General features: G+C 35.9%; 1 protein-coding gene across 2 annotated transcripts in view; it reads left to right on the forward strand.

Moving 5' to 3' along the window:
• The window catches only part of LOC145670297 (ras-related protein Rab-30-like), an 87,131-nt gene extending 76,401 nt beyond the window's left edge, over nt 1-10,730 (forward strand). For both annotated transcript variants that reach the window (XM_081738765.1, XM_081738766.1), the window contains exon 6: nt 6,982-10,730. In XM_081738765.1, coding sequence (XP_081594891.1) covers nt 6,982-7,086 — 105 coding nt within the window. In that variant the 3' untranslated portion in view covers nt 7,087-10,730. The remainder of the gene's footprint in view (nt 1-6,981) is intronic.
• The last annotated feature ends 11,059 nt before the right edge of the window (nt 10,731-21,789 follow it).

The raw sequence follows: 21,789 nt of genomic DNA on the forward strand, positions 1-21,789 counted from the left end.
TAGTTAAGAATCGAGTTCCCTGATGATTGTAATATTCAAACCGAAAGCGGTACAAATCAACCATTTCCGGTTTTAACGTTAATCATTATATAGTAAATATGGTAATAGATAGCGAGAAGCGGTTTCCAGTAATCGACATATATAACATTCATGTAGATAGAATGTTACCCAATTTGTGCATCTGCTGAAAATAATGAGCTTAGGTATTTAGAGAGCATTTTCCGCTTTAGAAATTGTGTGCTTGGTAAAGAATGTAGAGAATTAGCTGAGTCAGGCACGTAGCTAGAATACGGTAATAGGAAGGGAGGTCTGTCACGAAATACTGTGGTTATTTACCAGGGGCTCAATCATTCTAAACTATTTTATTGGCAACATATATTGGTTCATTTAGCCAAGATTTCTAATGGGGGGGGGGTGATATGAAATACTGTGGTTACACACCAGGGGCTCGATCAATCTAAATATTTTACTGACAAACCCATATTGATTGGTTAGGACAATAAAATGAGGATATGTTAGTAAATATTTTAATAAGAAGCTATGAAAAAATCTAGAGTAAAAAAAAAATATAAAAAAAGTATTGAAAAAGATATAGTCTTCCGAGGTCATTGGAACGGTGTCCAGAATTTTGCGCCTGGGAAATTTGCGCCCTACCTCAAGAACAGGGAAAATTGCACCTGTGGTGTACCTCCACCGGGAAGTTTGAGCCCTGCGAAATAAAAGAACCTATTCGAGCTTACGCATTTGCTCGGAGGGGCTGACATTACAGTATAAACAATCTTCCCCCCACAGCCATGCCATTTGTGATTTATTTTCATTGTGACTATATAAGGGGAGAATAATCTTCAATATAAGCCAAAAAGAACACAACGGATCAACGCAATCACTGCTTCTTCCAGAGATGATTTTGGGGGAACACTGGCCTCCCCAGAGCTCTCAGAGTGTCCCCTCGGAGGAGACCAAAATAATACGTCTATAATATAATAATAAATAGAATAGTACCAGCAGTGACTCCCCTCCGGAATACTAAGTGTGCCCCCCTGGAACATTTTTTCTGAAAGAACGACTGAACGCAATTGTGTGTTTGAAGTGTAATTCCAGCAAGTAAACACACTGTACATAGTTTTCTTGATAATATTACTGACCTGATTTTACATTCACTTTACATTTTCTTTTCTAATTTTGTGTCCTGAAAAGCCAAACAACTCGCAAGGATTGTGAACAGAGATATCTGGGTAGAGCCAAACAGCCTTTTGTAGATTAAATTATACTCTTTGATTATATTAATAAATAATTATATATCAGTCATTTATACTCTTATTCTAAATTTTGTAGTATAATGAAAAATTGTATTTGTATGGATTGCCCTTTAGTGAACTAAAATTGTATTTTTTTCATTTGTTCGGAGTATTATAACGGATGGAGTAACTCACTGAGACGATGAGAGGCAAGCCTAGTTCAGGTGTGAGTGGAAGTTACTTTACACAATACAAAAATAAGTTGAATTGTAGGGCACAAACATCTCAGTGCAAATATATAGCCGGCGCATTTTTTCCTCTTTTTGGGGTAGGGCGCAAACATCCCAGCGCAAATATATTGCGGGCGCATTTTTCCCTATTTTTGTGGTAGAGCGCAAATTTCCCGAGTGCAAAATTCTCGCATTCAAGGAAAATATAATGTCCGTGAAGTTGACAAGCCACTTATGTCAGACCCCAATTTCGACTTTAAACGTCGCTAGTGCTACGTTAGTGTTCGATAGTGACGCAAATCGTTAGTACTCCACAGATAACGTGTGCTTTTTAAATAATAGATATAAGTCTTCTAACTGCATGCCAACACGCCCACTTCTAAGAATCATCTCAAAAATGAGGTTAACCGTTAGAGCAAGTAAGTGCTCATTGCGCCATTAACATTAACGTTAATGCCTCCATCGTACGGCCCTTTGAGTAATAATAACACCACGCTCTTTGCTAGAGTCTCAATGCGTCCCTATATTCTCGCGAATATAATGCGCAATGTGGATGTCCCCTGACGTGCCCAAGTTACTTACTTTTTTTCTTTTTTTTTTGCAACTATTGTTTATCTGTTATTGTTTATTGTTTATTGTTAGTCTGCAGAGTAGTCCTTACATTAATATGCCATTGTCCTTGATAATCATTGCGTATTTACAAGCAATTTGTTATTACTGTTAGAAGATATCAAAAAACAACAGATAAAATCTACTACTTAACGGTTCATATTTTTCTTTTACAGTACATAAACGATTAATAATAATAATAATAATAATAATAATAATAATAATAATAATAATAATAATACTATTCCAGCATAAAAGTTATCAATTGCATCACACTGGCAACAAGCGACGCATATTTTAACTTCATAAAAATTCGCCTCACGATTTTCTGGAAAACTACGTATGATAACATCTTCATTATGTCAAGTTGTTTATCTCAGTGTGATATATGTCTTACCTCTGGACAATATCACAGTAAAACAAAAATTAAATATTAGGAGTACATCGTACTTTTGGACTACATCTCATTAACCATGGGAAGATTGAGTAGTGTATACTTTAGGATGTAAGTTTCAGCTTAACTTGCATCATACATTCTTAGGATTACAAAAAGAAAAAATATTTTTTCTGAATTCCGGATTTTTTCCGAATTCCGGATTTTTTCTGAATTCCGGATTTTTTCTGAATTCCGGAATTTTTCCGAAATCCGGAATTTTTCCGTATTTTGGAATTTTCCGATTTTACTTTCCGGATTCCGGAAAGTAAAAATTGTGGAATTGGCCATCCCTAGTAATTTTCTCCCTATATCAGTAATTTCAACTGAAGATATTGACTGATTTTGCATATTGGAACTGTGCATGAAGTGTGAATTGCATATTCAACGCAGAAATACGTAGCTGATTTTTTAGTTCATGTTTCTGTTCAATAGCTTCACGTGTTACTGAGTATTCCTAATACCCGTGCACTGTGTCATTTTCCCTGTAATTTCCCGCGGGATATTCTTCGCGTAATTATTTGACAGACTAAGGTTTCATAAGAATAAAGGTTTTTTTGCCTATAATTTTCTTATTTTGCTTTATTTTTTCTCCAAAATAATAAATAATTATTCATTATTACACTGCTTTGTTAAGGAAAGCACAAAGAAGCGATAATATAGTAAGAAAACTGAGTTATTAATGAAAATGTGGAAGTTACAGTATATGCAAACTTTTTTTAAATTTTTTTTTTCGGATGAAGATAGCATGCTTGAGATATCCCACTCATTGCATGAAATGATGTGGGGCCCATGTTAAGCTATAGGGTCTAGCCTGCGACATACAGATTGTGTAGGACATTAATATTAATGCTTGTGCTACTGTATTGTTTCTGAATAAATAAATGCCTGCCTGTCTGAAACAATAAGAAAGTATGGTGCAGCGAAGACGGGTTGTCAGGTTCCAGGTTATCAAAGGACACTATTGCTTAGCAAAAGTCGAGCCAAACACACTATTTGCCACCGTTTTTTGTTAGTAACGGTGTGTGTGTGCGTTCAAAGCAATATCATTAGTAGGAGTTAAGTGAAGAAAACAGGTCGTATTGTTGTTACCTTCTGAGAGCTTCAGATGCCCAAATCAGTTTCTGATTTCGTATCCCATGTTGCCAGATTGCGTAACAAGCAAGTAGAGCAGCATATTCGTACCACAAAGACAAGCTTTCTCACATGGCTTTCCAACTGACATGTATTACGTTCACGATGCTAGTAGCACCTGTGTATGACATGATGTAAACCTATCGGCATAAGGGTACATATTTTAAAACTCAGAATCTCACTTTGTATCGTATCACTTTCATTCGTGTTTGTCATTATCTACACAGTATTTCGATTCTCTCTCTGGAATCATTCTCAAGCGCAGACGTAATGCTAGCGGGAACATATTGTTTAATTACATTATTATATCTCTTCAAAACGTATAAACAGAAAAATCGGCAGCAAGTGTTCCATGTTACACTTCTATAATTCTGTTCATTACTTCTAAATTTTTGTGCAAACAACTACCTGTTGCCTTAATTTCTGTAACTTGTTTTTTCCACCGCTGTAAGTTATTTTAACCTATTTACGACAGTTTCTATTGTTCTGAAATATTTCCCTGAAATACGTGAGGTTCTTAAAATAATCCAGAACAGTAGGAATTCCGAGGAAGAGGCCGATAGCGAAAATCTCCTTCATTCAAGTTCAAAATTAGAATTTCTCATCCTTGTGATGTGAGAGCGATTTCTGAAGGAAATAAATGTTACAAGCAAACACTTAGTCACAGAAATGCGACCTCGCTCTGGCTCCGACTTCAATCTACGAGCTTGGAGAGAAGATTCAAGTTATTCGGAAAGAAAGAGTCGCGACATTCATGCTCACGTCACAGATCATGATTAAGAATTACAAAATACAAGAAACGTTTTTGTGTGAAAGAATACAGTGAAGGAAGACTATACCGGAGTAAGTCACTACTGATAAACATTATCTTCCCTCACAAAAGAGATTTAAAGTTGAGGTGTTCAACAAGGTAATATTTGAGTCCACCGTACAGGGTTCGGAAGAGATTTAAAGGAATAGAAAACGGATCAAGATAGTTCTTTCTATAGCCCAGGATCTTTGCTCGACTACGATGAAGAAATAAGTGAAATGTGGATTCAGTTACATATACTATATATAAAATCCAATTTTATAGAAGAAAATAAACGTGACTACTACATTCAGCGCCCTGAAGTTAACAATAGAGCTAATTTTCACTTCAGGCTGACCGTTCAACATATAAAGGTTTTCTTGTAAGGTGGGCATGATACGCCACTTGCGTGGGGAATTACACACGTGATGCATAGAACTTTATTTGGGAAGATTCTGGGGTAAAGACGATAGCTAAGAAGAAAGTGGAAGGATAATATAAAACTGGATTGTAGACAGGTGAATAAACTGGTCCTGAGTGGCACGTGGTAAGGGCAACTGGTGCGATTGTGCACCTAACCTTTTTTTTTTTTTTTTTTTAAGTCTTGCAAACAGGCATTATTTATGAAACAAAATGTTTCAGAGGTGTATCTATACAACCAACGTCTTTTTTCCCTCCTAAAGAGTGAAAAGGGTTTCCCTTGAGGTATAGAACATGGTAGGCTGGTATAGAACAGGGTTATATTAAGTTTTTATTTAGTGAATCCTTTTTAAGTTCGCCACTGTCGGTCATTCTATACAGGTATTGATTAGGGTCCAGACTTTTAGATTCTATTCCCTTCCCTTCTTTTCTTAGTAGGTATTTGAAAAACTACAGTATACTTTATACTCACTGGATCCAAATGTGTGAATTGTTAATCCTATTAAATATTAGATAAATAAGGCTTAAAAACCTAGAAGGTTCTTTCAAAAAAAAAAAAAAAAAAAAACAATGCAAACAAAGAAAGTGCCTCTCAAAATACGTATCTACATTCAGGAAATGGTACCTGAAAGCTCATTACCACCAAAACCTGTACGTTCGGGGTAGTGCTACGGCGACCATCGTGACAAAATTGATGAAGTTCTGGCAAGTACGATTGAAGTGACTCATTTTGTACTGTTAAAGCGAAGACATCTCTTCTGAATAATGACATCGCTTTCTTGCCATGCTTCAAAGTCTACTTGAAGAATCCTTAATATGGAATTGAGCGCCTGGACCTAAAGACAGCATTCCTGCTGTTGATAAAATGCTATACAGATCATCGTTAAATTGCATGTTTCAGTGGAAGAAATACTTGGTCCAGAGACACAACGTGCACTTCCCATTAGCAAACAAACGTCAAAGAACCCCGATTATAAAAAAGATGAAATAAATGTTGCTGATTGTGAACAGCAACAACGCGAAAACTTAGGAGGAATGGAAATAGAAAAAAATTTCGAGAATGCTATAACTTGACCACAATGCTCAAGATTTTATGCGTCAGTGAAAAGTTGAGTGATATGAACTAACAAAAGTTCACTGCAGAGAACATATACAGGGTGGAAGGTAACAACACCGAAAAACTTTAGGAGATGATTCCTTATATGAAATGAAAGAAAAAAGTTCTAATAAACATGGGTCGTCGAAAAACGTCTCCTTTCAAAGTGATGAACCGCCGTAAAATCGAAAAATCACGTTTCAAAACGCCCTGGCTTAGAAACTATAGGACCTATTCCAAGCGGTTTAAGGAATTACACAGGAATTAGTATGCGCTCTATTTAAATATCCATGTTGTGCCATCCTCCATTATCGGCGAAACTAAATGTAAAAAGGAAGTTGAGGTATAGGGATACTCCTTTAAGTACTAATGGTGCGTTCGTTTCCCTGGTACCAGTGAATACTGAAACATGAATATTTAAACAGAGCACATTCTATTTCCTGTGTAATTCCTTAAACCGCTTGGGTTAGACTTTACAGTTTCTAAGTCAGGGCGTTTTGAAACGTGATTTTTCGAATATTCGGCGGTTCAAAACTCTGAAAGGAGACTTTTTTTAACCATGTTTATTAGAACTTTTTTTCTTTCATTTCATATAAGGAATCACATTCCAAAGTTTTTCAGTGTTATTACCTTCCATCCTGTATATATATTCAACAAAATCATAATTGCCCCAAAAAAACAGAAAGGTGCTAAGCTCCACTTTCCAACTAAGTGCATATCCTGACTACCTATTTCATGTTTAATATTGTGCAGAAAGGAGACAAATGGCAGGAGACAATATGAACGATCTCCAGTGAAAACTGAATTCTAGAAGAAAGAAAAAATCGGAATTAATTAGTTTTATTCGTTTTTATGCTCTCCTGAGAAATTTTACATTTTGGCGCTTAGCTTCTTTCTGCTTTCTGGGGGCGAACAGATGTATGACTAGATTCGAGAAATGATCAACGTAAGATATTTTGCTGTGTTTTTAAAGTTTTCTCTGATCTATTTCGTATTCATTCTTACTGAAGTTAATATTTCCATTTTTGCAGCAAGCCAGGTGTAAAGAACTACCTAGATACGAAGGTAACTCACCTGCTATTAATGGAAGGACTACAGTGATAGGTGAAGGTGGATGTTGTAGTAAGCTCTCTTAAGGTGTAACAAAAGTGAAACAGTCAAAGTGTTGTGTAATGCAATATATGAATTGATGAAATCACTAGATCTCAAGAATCTAGTCTGTTCTACATTTGTTCCCAATGGGAGAAGCTTTTAATATTGAAGAAGCTAGTCATTTATTACAGAACATACGTGTTGAAGATGTGCAGTGGGTATTTAAAACTTCATATTGTGAACTCCTGACTGTAAATAGTTTAACAATAATCTTAATTATTATTTATGTTGTTTTCATCTTGTATATCTCTGTCCTTTCTGTGATAATACATTTATTCTTAGAATTTTCATATAACTGCAGCTGTACGTTGCCTTTGGTGCAGTAACATAGTATGTTATTCTTATGCAATACTGACTAAATTCAGTATAATAGTCTAATGTTTTCTTGACTTGTAAATTGTTTTGCGTAGACACATTTTTAAGGAAAAGACATTCGTAAGGCGCTGGATTTTCTTTGCATAAAGACACCTTTTCAGCATTTCGTATATACAGAATTACCAGTGACAAAACTGTAACATATGTTACATAACTTCAATTCGTAGAATAGACTTCATTTCCGTATATGGGTGTTAACACAAGCAAATAATTACGTTAGTGGACTAGTGGCCATTAGAGAATAATAAATTACAGGTAGTAGATGCCAAGTCTGATACTCTTTTTTTTTTTTTTTTTTCTTTTTTTCTGGGTATTCTAGATGTACAATCCGCTGTGGGAAGGCACTTTTCTTTACAAAAAATTCATAAACTTACACGAGATGTATATAAATGTAAACGATAAGAATTATTGTGTTGTTCACAGATGTTTCTTGTGACATCATTCATTTCTGATATGGGAAAAAGGCATAATACTATGTCTGTTATATTTTATTTTATTTTTTAGACAATTTTGAGAAACATATCTTGATTTCTATCTATCTTGCTATTACTCTTCAAAATTAAAATTATTAGTTACTACCCAGGAATGACTTAAATAGTGTTTCTATTATAACTAATATGATATAAGAATGCCATTGAGATGATTATGGTTCATTTTTAGATATGAGCGTTGTTTTAGGTTTTTAACTGTAAAAAAATCCTTTTTAGTTCTTTCTTTCTTTTTGACTTCAGTATTCGAATGTACATTACGTAGCATTTCAAGTAATTGAAAGTTTTCATATCTTGATTTTAGGTTCAATATGCGAATACTAATTATGTCCATAGTATTACTACATGGGAGCAGTATATTTTATATGTATTATTCTAAGTTTATTCATTCCAACATACCTTAAATATGTTACCAATATTAATATATGTACACTCATGTCCAAAATAATTGTCGCATATCAATAACAGTCTTCTTGTAAGAATATAATTTGACAATAATTTTGCAGGGTACTTTTAATACTGATACTGTGTATAATCGGGAAATGTATATTTGTGGTAAATTTCTTAGGAAAAGAATTATAAATACGAAAATTAGACTGAGGAAAAAAAAAGTTGCTAAATGGACAAGAAAGTTTTATTTTCGTTTTATTATTCTTATTTACTGCTCTTTTGACATTAAATTTGCCACATAGTAGTAGATGCCAAGTCTTTGCCGGTTATACACATATTAACATTGTAAGAGATACCGGGCGAATTAGTTATCAAATTATATTCCTACAACAACAAATTTATAGACATGCGACAATAATTTTTAACATAAGTGTACATCTAAAGGGCCTTTATCATATGTTGTATGAATGTTAACAGAAAATAAACTATGAACTTACATCGAAGTCCCTTACCACAGTGTGCCTGATACAGTCATTGGAAATGTAAAGAAAAACTGAACAGCATGTGATAGATTTATTCCAAGTAGCCGCGTACTTTACATTCCTTCACGTTATTTTCGTACTATTTTTTTCTTTCTTTGTTTATCTATTACCAATGTGTAATAGTATTTTAAGATATAGAAGATTATTTAAATCTACTTTCTCATACGATGTATGTAAAGCTATGTAAAACTAGCGGAAAGTTGAAAGCAGAATTTTGAGTAAGATCCAAGTAATTTGAAGAAAGCAAACTATGTGAAAGATTATTCATTGCTATTGTATTTATTTATGTGTGTTATTAACTCTTTACACTCCGTTTTTATGCACGGAAATAGTGCTATACTATTATTTTCCCCCTAAACTTCAACTATAAAATATTCCAACTGCGAATTATGAAACTTTTATTTTATCTTATTTTTTGGCCTATTCTTTACACCTAATTGTAAGGGCTACTCGATAAAAGAGTGAACGCGGAAATTTACAGCGTCGGCTCAACAGCCGACATAAGAGCACAAAGGATTAACATATTTTTCACACAGTAATTATGGAAATGTGTTCATTACTATAGTTGGTTGTGTCTGTCAGTACTTGCGTATAATCTAAGTATTCAGATTGGGTTCATTAATCGTCGCGTTCTTGTTAAGTTGAGAATCAAACTGTCGCTTAATTCTAAGATAACACAGGTGCAAACAAAGCATAATATGTTTTCTGATTTAAGTATAGCATTCATTTAAGAAACAGCACTGTTCCATACCAGACGAGTTGTGACAAAATATTAATAAGTCGTTAATTATTGTGTAGCAAAATCAATATGTTTGTTACAATCTTTTATTAATCTTGTAAGATAATGGTAGCCTGAGTTCGAACTGTAAAAGATGGTTTTTATTTATCTACTTAAGTGCCACAGAACTATAAATACTTTAATTATTGTTATTTTAATTTTATTGTTATAAAATGTTTTATCATGACAGTTTTATTGTACTATCACGTGTAACAAGAAAATGTTAACTAAAGTCGCCAAGTTCCTAGGTATAAAATTATATACTGGAAATAATTAAGGAAATACTTCTTCTAAGCGTTTAAGTGGAGGCATTGTTATAGGCTCGCACTGGAGAACAATATGCAAAGTATTTATTTTAATGCCTACTTTCCTTTCCGCGAGTAGAGAAATTAAGCGCTTGTAAAAAAAAAAATAAGACTTTTCTTTTAAAAATTTGTTTCAGTTACCTTGGTACATTTTTATTCACATGTATTTAAACATATATTTTTTAAGTTGTTAAGATATTGGTTTCTTTTGCTCTTTTTGTTCCTTAAATAAGTAATAAACTGAACGTTTGCTACAATGTAGAAGTGCTTTAATTATTTGTCCTACTGCTTGGTACATTTTGAGTTTAAAGTTCTTATTGGAAAGAAAGAAGAGAGAGAGAGAGAGAAGAGAGAAAAACATACCTGCTAAGGTGTAAGATAAAAAATGAAATATGGAGGCAAATAAAATCTGTAATGAATTATCAACATAAAGGCTTTGTAACACTATCCAAGTCTGAGTGGGATTGCAATAATGATTAAAACTGAAATTCGTAGTTTAAAAAGTTGTTCTCAATTTGAAAATTAAGATTATTTGCCAGTAAAACTATTTCTAATATATATACGAGGGAGGACCCAAAAGAAACCGGATTGAAAGAGCGCTGCCGTTCCTAGGCGTAGTAGAGAAGTCTCCTGCTAGGTGGGTCTAGTAGAGACCTTCCCAGATCAGTTGGCCAAGGGGCGTCTGCATAGGAGGTTAACGTTTGATCGTATTATTGTTTTTCTCAACTGTACTCGTTTGCCGCCTGCGAAATCGTTATGGCAGATTCTAAGGAACAAGGAGTGTGTTTGCGTCCTACTTGGAAAATCAGAAACGAAAACTTACCAAATGCTTCAACAGGCTTTCAAGAAGGATACTATGAACCGCACACAATTTTTTGAGTGATTTGGGCGCTTTAAGTGTAATGAGATGAGTGTTGAAAATCATGCTTGTTCTGGGTGCTCATCATTATTTCGAAACGACGAAAACGTCGAACAAATCTGCCCCAAAATCAGCGAGGATCGTCGTTTCATGATCGATGATATTTCAAAACAGGCTGGAGTGGGTTGGAGCTCTTGCCAGCGTGAGGTTTTGCAAACGAAACATGTTGCCCCTAAGTTTGTTTCTCGCCTGCTCACACAGGATCAAATCATTCGTCTGAATTTGAACCAGAACTTGGAAAGTCAGATCCAAACTTTTTGACCAACATGATGACATTTTCCGAGAATTAAACAAAATCTAAAAGGAAAATGTTTTGATGGTGTAGAGACTGTAAAAAGAACTTCGCAGAGCGCATTGGACGATATAAAAGTTCCAGAGTTGCTTCAGACAGTGGGAAAGAAGATGAGAAAAATGAATCGCATTTAATGGAGAGTACTTTGAAGGAGACTGAAAGAATTTTGTAAAAAATGTAATAAATTATTTTTTTAGAACGAAAGTCTGGTTTCTTTTGGGTCCTCCCTCGTATGTATATATATATATATATATATATATATATATATATATATATATATAATTGAAAGTGACTGTTTGTGACTTAATAACTCTTGAACTACCCGACCGATCTCGATCAAATTTTCAACATGGATGAGGTTCGGGATCATTTTACTTTGACGGTAGAACTTAAGGGAAGGGGGAGAAACAAAAATTTATATATAAAAATGAAAATTACTATGTTTATGACTTCATAACTCTGGAACCATCCGACCAGGGTGGAAAAAAATCATGATTTTTTTAAAAATCATTTTTGCTGATTTTTTTTATTTAAATCAAATCTTTCTTCTCGCGTAATACAAGTCACGAACTGAAGATAAAACATTAGGAATTAATATTAAAATGTTATTTATGCCATTTAAGTGAAAGTATTGGGCTTGAATTTTGAATTGCCAGTCTTAACTTATTTCAATCCCAAATAGAGATGCAAGGGTTCGGGAGAAAAAAAGTCGTCTTTTTTTTAGGAAGGGGGGGAATTTTTCTGCTTCGCTTGGGAAATTTTGGGCTTTTTTCCAAATTCTGCTTTAAATTGATAAAGCAGGTTTTGTTACGCTTCTCTACAATACAAAAGCTCATTTAAGTAGTAGTGGATGAAGATAATACAAAACCTCTAAAATAAACATAAATTTCGAAAACATATTTCAAACAATTTTAATTCTTAACACGTTTTTATTATGAATCCCAAAAAATTAATCCATGTTTATAATAAGTTGCAGTTAAGTTTTAACTTTCATATCCATTATAAGCAATATTTTTTATTGTGAATTAAAAATACAAAAACAAGGAAAAACTGTTACATGACATACAGAATTTATTGTAGTATGTGTGTGAGTTCAAACAAATAATACATCGGGAAGATAATAATATATTTACTGAACAAACGCACAAAACAAATTTAAGTTTCGACGCCGTAGCCTTCTCTTTGTTCATTATGTATATCAAGTGCCTCAAGTGGTACAACGTTGGCCTCGCATTCAGGAGGTTATGGGTTCGATTCCCGCTGCCGACCATCCTGACTGGGGTTTTCCAGTGTTTCCCTCAGCCCTACCAGGCAAATGCCGGGATGGTACCTACTAAAACAGGCCCTGGCCGATACCTTCCCAAATCCTTTCCATGTTGTTAGATATCCAGTATAAAATAGCCTCTGAGCTGCATCTGGTGATTGTTAAATAAATAAATTTCCTCGTCAATCTGTTATAGCCTATAAGTTTATTATGTCTGACTTCCGAGACTTTCATAAACATTCGTACTAGAGTAGCAATGAAAAATAATCATTGTTTTATTACAATTCAACGTATTACTTTAAAAGACTGAAAAAAAAATGCAATCTTTGTATGGGACGCTAATTTGTTAATGCACCTCTTGCTTCCTTCCGCCTTTGCTACCCCTACAGAAACTTCTTTGAAATGGAAAAGAAATGAAAATGTATTTTCTATTCATTTATTACGTACGTAATAATCTGTTACCATCTATCAGGTGCTTCGGACCTGCAAAATCGGTAAAGTGCCAAATTCTGTAATGCACAAGACTGTTCCTTAAGCTTGTTTCAAGTCAGGAAAGTATTGAATTTTCTGTTCATGGATCATATGCGTAATACTGTTCATCTGAGCGTTTGGTTTTCAAGGCTCTGGAATATATAACCACCATCACGGTTTACCCATTCCTGAAGGTTTCTGAATTTTTAACAAGAATTCAACATTTCATTACGGAACTTTCCCTTTAAAAAATAAAATAAAATAAAAACTACGAAATATATTTAAGTCAAGCACAACAAACACGAGTGAGTGGTTAGCTTTTCAACTTCTATTGGGAAATCCGGGATTCAGTCCCGCATTCGACCATTCCGACAAAAGTTCTTAATTCCACCTGTGAATGTAGAGATAGTGCGTGTACTGTGATTTCTGGTTGATTTCATTTTTTATGTTTTAAATTATTATTATTACTAATAACCAGTAATGACGGATTTGCGAAAGGGGTTAGGGTGGGGGTGTCTTTCGGACTGAAGCCTGTTCTCCGAAATTACGGAATTTCTAAAACAAACGAAATTTTAGTTATGTCTTTACTCAAACTGCAAGCTTCCCTCAAATGAAAAGCACGCATTTTTAGGGAAAAAAAACCCTTCCCAAAACACTTTTCTAAATTCGTACTGCTTATTTGTATAAAATGGTATTCAAGGTTGCATCCGGAAGATTATTGCTACATCATTACACAGCTACAGTATAACAAATGTGGAAGTATGCTCTGACGGATATATTGAAAAACATAAGTTTAACCATGTGCTAGAAACTAGAGTACTAAGCTCTAAGAAATGAAACACGAATAACTAAAAATGAAATGATCTAAAGAAGAAAAAAATGTCAATAACTCAGAAGTTAAAATAAAGCTATATAGCCTCTAAAATTGCTCTCAAATAATACGTACTTAATGTTTAATTCATAAAACATGTGCTCCATCCATCATGATGGTGAATTCTAGAAGGAAGTATGGCATTTAGGTCATGAAATCTAGATTAACTATAGTGTATACTATAAGAAAGCTATTTAGATAGAAAAACCATGAAAATGAAAAAAAAAAAAGCCAAAATTTCCATTTTTTCCCTAAAAAGCCGGCTTTTATGTGAAAAAAAAACATCAATTCAAAAAAGCCGGCTATTTTGCATCTCTAATCCCAAACAATGTTTCTTAAGCACTAAGGAATAAGTACGGCGACGTTTATCAACATGATTTTTTTTTTCACAAAAGTTACTCATATTTGACAGGGGTATACCTAAAAAAAATTGAACTAGCTTGCGGCACGAAATACATATAAAATACGCAAATTTCGCCTAAAGTTATAACATCTAAAAAAGATTTAAGTTTCGGAGAGGGAATCGGACCCCTTTATAAATACGCCCCTATTATCTGGGAACAAACAAACAGACGCGCACACAAAAGAATTTTCGTCTTAAATGTCCGTGGTGATTTTCTCGTTGGAATAGTTAACGATTTAAAAACCTTATGTTACGAAGATAAGAAAGCAGAATTCCTCCGTTACCCGTTCAAAACGTGATTTTCCCTAATCATCCTCTGCATGAAACACTCGTTTTCATACTGTGCTGTACATACATTTGCATCTTATTATGGATTATTGTATTGTATTATCTTCCATAATTGAAATAACACACCAGAGGCTGGACTTTACTTATTTTCACTTTAAATTAATTTATTTTGGGACTTGATTTAAATCAACGATTTTTATTTAAAAAATCAAGTGATTTAAATCAATCCACCCTGCATCCGACCAATCTCGATCAAATATTCAACATAGATAAGGTTTGGGCCTGGGATGGTTTCTAGCATTTCAGTTTGATGGTGCAACTTAGGAGGGCGGAGATATTTAAAAATGATCGAAAATAATCAATATTAGTGTCAAATCCATAGTTTTTTGGGTCACTGAAATGAACAGTGACACTTCTGATGCCGTTTAAATCCAAAATCAGCCCCGCAACTGGGAGGAGGCGGAGAGGGCCATGTATACGAGGTATGGCAATTAAATAACGAGACTGCCCACCTGTCGCGCAGGATCGTGGAGGGGGGGAGGTAGCTAATGATGAGTTGATCTTGAACCTTCATGAGCAGCTACTGTTTGTGTCATGATTCTGAAAGCTTTTTCTTCTTTTCTTTGCAGGCTTGCATGAAGAGGACAGTGTTCTGTAGTAGTGCCGGAATCATGGTGAACAGTAAAGTTGAGCAGCGTATTAACATCAAATTTCTGGTGAAATTAAACAAAACACCGGCGGAATGTTGTGCGATGTTAAAAGAGGTGTATGGTGATAATGTTATGCCACGTGCGCGAGTTTTCGAATGGCACAAACGATTTTCAGAAGGTAGGGAGGAGGTTGAAGATGATGAACGACCCGGCCGCGCTTTGAGTTCAAGAGTGGACGAAAATGTTCAAAAAAATTAATGAACTTGTGCGGCAAGGCAAATGTCAGAGCATTCGGATGATCGCAGACATGATGAACATTAACAAAGAGACAGTAAGACAAATTTTGCATGACAATTTAAACATGGCAAAGTTTGTGCAAAAATTGTCCTGATAAACCTTTCTCAGGAACAAAATCACATTCGAAAGACCATTTGCTGTGACGTCATGGAACGACTCGAAGCAGAACCAGACTTGCTAACACTTATCATCACATGTGATGAAACATGGATTTTCCAGTATGATCCCGAGACTAAGCGTCAATCCATGCACTGGAAGACTCCCACATTGCCAAGAATGAAGAAAGCACGAATGAGCAAGTCCAAAGTGAAGGCAATGCTCATCTTTTTTTTCCGATATCAGGGGTATCATCATGACTGAATGAGTACCTCAGGGTCAAACGGTGAATCAGACCTATTACAAAGGAGTCCTAATCAAGCTGAGGGTAAGAACAAGGAAGAGACCTAATTTGTGGAAGAACGGTGCATGGATCCTCCACCAAGATAATGCGCCTGCCCATAATGCCCTTTCTGTGAAGCATTTTTTTATTAGCCAAGCACATTCCTGTACTTTACCATCCGTATTCCCCAGACCTGGCTCCCTGTGACTTTTATCTATTCCCAAAAGTGAAAAGTGCATTGAAGGGAACACATTTTCAGTCTGTGGAAGAGGTGAAACGAAAAAGGGCAGAGTTGTTGAAGAGTGACATCTGATTATTTACAGCATTGCTTTGAACAATGGAAGGCACGTATGCAGCGATGTATAGATAGGGTAGGGGAGTGTATTGAAGGAGATAACAGTCAATTGTAACTTTCTTTGCAATGTATCACATTTATGACACCAGTCTCGTTATTTAATTGCCACACCTTGTATATATGTAAAATTTTGCTAAGCAGGTAGGGCAATTATATACAGGAATCGATTTTATCCCACAACCGGTTTTATTACAAAACTTCCTGTTATATAAAAATAGTATTATAAAGTTTCACTTTAGAAGTATAAAATTTACTAATAATTTAGGAGAAGTGAGTGTCCCAAGGCCCAAGCAGCCTAGGGAAGTATCCCTACAGAGTTCCACAGAACTAAGTGGGTCGGGTTTTAAGATTCTCTATGCTCCACACAAGCGAAGAGAGGTTAGAAAACCACAAAGCTCCACGCAAGTTAGATGGTTGAGGTTAGGAATTCCACAATGATTCAGGCAAGCAGAGTGGACAGGAGTCCTTAGAGCTCCAGATAAATTAGAAGGCTTGGGTTGGGTGAGGAATCTATCTGCAGTACAGCGTCAAGCGCGTAGAACTTCAAAACATTGTAAGTGGAGCCAGGCCCGTGCTGGCCCACCGGGACATGTCCCGGTGCGCCCTCCGAAACATTACAGTATATATAAAGGTACATTTTTAATAATAAATTTTTACGGTTATTATTGGTAAAGAACCCATGATAAGTACAGTCGATCTTTACATAAAACGCCCTTGCGAAAACACATTAAAGATAAATGGTTTCATTTATTCTTCTTAATTGCACATTTCTGTACCATGCATACATACTGTTACTGTTGGTAAAGAACTCATGAAGGGAACAGTGCGCCCTTTGCAAAGGCGCCCTTGCGAAACCACATCAAAGATAAACGGTTTTATTTTTCTGTATGGCACAGTTCTGTACAATGAATACATACTGTTGGTGAAGAACCCGTGAAGGTACAGTGCGCCCTTTACGTAAGGCGCCCTTACCATGTGATTATTCCTTTGTGTTTTAGAGCAGTATCTGAATAATCAGTGTCTATTGTATTTCTAAAATATAGCTATATTGATTTATTAGTATATATTAATGGATATGTATGTTTGACAAAACAACTTACAAGAAATTTTTTAAAAAAAGTTTCTCTAGTAAAGAGGTTTTCACAGTTGAGCTGTTTTCGTTATTAAATAAACTTTGGGTTTTAATACATATAATGGCGCCCGTATATATACAGGGTGTAACTTAATTAACATAAACTTCAGGAGGTGACTCCTGACACGGATATAAAACGAAAAGTATACACCAACTTGGGTGTAAATATGCCTCCTTTTGGCGCCTTGATCACACGAAAATTTGTCGGAAAAATGTAAGAACAGCCATAAATCAAGAATAAAACATCGGATCGAAGTCGGGTAAAAGAGAATGTCCATTATTTTTAGGCGTAGATCCCATTAGTGTACAGGGGCGACGCAAGGGTGCCTCCCAAAGAAACTAAGTATTCCGTCGACTATTTTATCAAACGTTGAATGAGTGCAATGAACAACAATCAAGTACAAGATTTCAACAATCAAAAGTAGATCTAATAGTACATCGTTAAATTAGAACACTTAGAATTCGAAAGAAAGAGACATACACATGTGTGATTGATGTCTTTCGTCTCAGCACAGAATAAACTCTCGGGAAAATAATATAAACGAAAAGAATTATTTAACGTATCACAGTTATCTTCTAGGATATTGATAACGGATGATAAATGAACAGCTTTCTGTCCAAGTTACGAGTGTGTGAAGATGGAAAAATACTGATCTAGATTAGGTTTAAAAAGATCGTGCATAGGACAGTCAGGCAATATGTAAAGAAACATAACATGTAGTATTCAAAAATGCAAAGATCATATGTGATCAACGAGCGTACAAGGGATTTTCCAGATACATATTTTGCGAAAGTAAGCTGCATTAAAGGATTGCCTCCTCGTAATATGTAATTTCGTGAAATATGATACTTCTGTACACAGAAGCAACAAAAATGGATGAAACATGAGATGTTGTACACGTTGCATAATGATACAAAGAAATGCGCTGGAACAGTATGCTTAATTTATCAGTTAGGTAAATCTTCTTCCAGGGATACTTTCGAGGGGCTTTTCCCCTCTCTTGGAGTTGGAAAAACGCCCCTTAATCCTGACCTACGAAAAAATACATTCCTATTGTGAATATACCAAAATAGTGTCGTAGTGTAGCCCACTTATATTTTGATTTTGTCACTGGTGAAACTATTTTTTAGAAGAAAACACATGCAACAAATGGTGGAATATATTTTTTTAACGTTCTCTATGTACATTGGAGGTGGATGAAATACCAACACGGAGGAAAGAGAAGGTGGCACTTTTGCTTAGACGTAGCAGCACTTACGGAATTATCGTCCCTTGTATGCCACTTGCAAGTGGCTCGCGGAAGGCTGTATTGCAGTTTCGATGTGGATGGCATAAATTAGCGTGGCTGTGTTATAGTGGGCATCTGATTCAACTTGTCAGTGATATACAGTGTCCGATGCTCTGATGTTACGTGTGGAATTGCTGTATAACAGGATAGGAAGTGTTGCGTATGACGGTATAGTGTAGTGTCCAGGTATTCAGGTCGTGTAAAACTGTATACGTTGGTATTAAAGTAAAATTAATTTTGTTAATCTGTATGTGCCTGCACAATGGCAGATTACCCTGTCCACTAGCTGGCATATATGCGCCTCATTTATGGAAAGATAAGGGAAAATATCCCGGAGACAAGGCGTTTATATCGTAACCGTCGCCCTCATAGGAAAGTAACTTTCACTGTATTTTTTCCACGCCTCCATATTCGCCTTCGGGAGATAGGGTATCTTCAATTTGAACACAGCGTACTGGGAATGATCAAAGATCTTCCTGAAACTAGCAGTAGCCATGTGTAGGGCGTAAAAATCCACATGCAACTCTAATGAACGATCAGCAGACAGATTTAGTGTGAGCGTGCGGTGCAGTATGGTGGATAATTTTGTGGTAGGATTTTATTTATTACCGGCCTGCCTGTGTGGGAGTATGTATAATTTATTTTTACGTAATGTTCTCCCAAAATTGTTAGAACATGTACCATTGAACATAAGACAGCAGATGTGATTCCAGCATGACAGTGCATCTGCACATTTTGACAGGTATATGCAGACCTACTTAAATGAAACATTCCCAGATAGTTGGATTGGGAGAGATTGACCTGTGTTATGACCACCTCTTTCACCCTACCTCACGCCCCTTGATTTCTTATTTGAGGCTTTATGAAACGCCTTTTGTATGCAACACTAGCCACGATAGCCGAAGAACTCGTTGCTCGAGTTGACATAGCTGCGGCATTCACCTCCGAAATTTCAGGTGTGTTTGACCGCACGCGGAAAAATTTGCTTCGGCAATGTCATCTTTGCAATGCGGTCAACGGTTGACAATATCAGACTGTGAACTGTTATTCTTCACAGCTGTTTTGTGTGCATACGTTTGATAAAATACTCCAAGGAATACTCGTTTTTTTCTTTTTGAGTCACCCTTGGACCGCCACTGCACTACATCCGATTGTACACTAATGAAATCTACAACTAAAAGTAATGGAATTCCCTTTTGCACGATTTCGATCCGACATTTTGTTCTCGACTATTGCTGTTGTTTCATTTTCTCGAGAATTTTCGGATGGTCATAGCTCAGGCATTTCTACACCCAGGTTGTTCTATACTTTTCGTTTTATCTCCGGTGTCAGGAATCACCTCCCGAGATTTAGTATATTAATTAAGTTACACTATATATATATATATATATATATATATATATATATATATATATATATATATATATAGTGTAACTTAATTAATATATATTCACGTTTGTATGGGCGCCCTTTTGGTAGACTTGTCCACCGCCCTCGTTAGTGACCCAGCACGGGCCTGAGTGGAGCACGCAGAGTGAAGTTCCGGTCTCTGTTCAGATGAGTCTGCAGTGTTTGACAATCGTCACACACTGATCTGGAGAGAACATGGAAGTCGTAATTGTTCCGCCCATGTGCGTTAAATATTCCAGTATGGTAATGGTGGGTTTATGGTGTGGGCAAGGTTATCTATAGCGGCTAGCGTACCGCCCTATATGTTGTTCGGAATGGTAACTTTTAACAGCCTAGCGTTACTCTCATCCCTACTGTGCACGGATGATGAACGACATGCAGCAGGAGCATGGCCCTCTTCTTGGCCAGATCTATCTAATGGAATACGCGTTGTGGCTCCGCCTCTCTGTAGCAGCTGGAAATGGCCCTCTTTGAGGAATGGCGAAGACTCCCCAGGATCTCATTGTCAACCTTATTCAACCCATGCCGAACACGTGTGCAGCGGTTCAAGGAGACAACGCATCTTACGAGGGATCAGTTGTCTTGTGCACATAGCTGTTTATATCAATTTGTTACAGTATTACATTATCGACTAAGGTACCGACCTCAAGTGTACACAAATAATTTTTGCTTCGATTCCCGGAGCTCATGTGGTTCGGATCCTACGTTAAGCTGTAGATCTATGTCTCCTATACCTCGGTGCAGAAACGTAAGGTGAACTCCAATATAACCAACTAAAACAATTTTTGCACAAATTTCTTGGTTTCTTTAGCAGTTTTTGGCTTGCTTTCCGATTTGACCTTAATTTTTGCCAGAATTCTTGGTTCTATGTAATCATATCATTCATTCCTAAGTTTTGTTTTTCAATAAAACCAGATGGCAGAAATATTAAGATAATCGCTGTTCGGGGTCGTATACTGGTGGAATTTAAAAACTTCGTAGTGTTTAAACATTTACTAAAACCAGTAACAACTACAAAGCCAACACTGTATTTTAACTAGCTCCTCGTCTACTGGTGCGTATCTTTTTTTGAAACTTCCAAGCTGTGCTATGCGCAAGTATCAGAAGTCTTATAGAACGATCATGTCCGTCTGTCAACAGGTATAAGAGCAAAAAGTTGAGAGATATCTACAGGCGGTTGTTTGGATTTATTCAGCGTTTGAGGAATACGTTCCATCTCATCCCTTAACCCTCTATTCAAACCAGAAGTGCTTGAAATTAACCATTTCCGGTTTCAAGTTTGATCGCCGTAGCGCATCTTTACGAAAACCGGAAATGGTAGAAACTTACTACTTTCGGTTTCAACATTGATCTCTGTAGAAGAAAACTGGAAGAGATTTTGACGAGCGGTTTCTCGAAATAAATTCAGTGTCCCAACAATAGGTTCCTGCTACTAAGCTAACTTTCTGTTCAAACCTGAAGTTGTAGAAATTAACCATTTCCGATTTCAATCATAGAGCATAAACGGTAAGATCGAGAGACAATCCTTTTTAATCAGTTTAGCAGCCCAAGAGTATGTTACATTTCCTCCATTAACCTTCTATTCAAACCAGAAGTGGTAAAAATTAATTTTCGGTTTCATCACATCGCCATAGTGAAAAGACGGTAATAGCAACAAGCCTTTTTATAATTTGGATTCAGTGCTACAATGTTATGTTTCATCTCTCACTTTATTCCTCCATTGCAACCGTAAGGAGTAGACAAACTATCACTTCCGGCTTCTTAATAATCCCCTTACAAGGGAAGTTCG

This window comes from Thermobia domestica, chromosome 14, assembly GCF_964235325.1.
Source record: "Thermobia domestica chromosome 14, izTheDome1.hap1.1, whole genome shotgun sequence".
Classification (NCBI taxonomy): Eukaryota; Metazoa; Arthropoda; class Insecta; order Zygentoma; family Lepismatidae; genus Thermobia; species Thermobia domestica.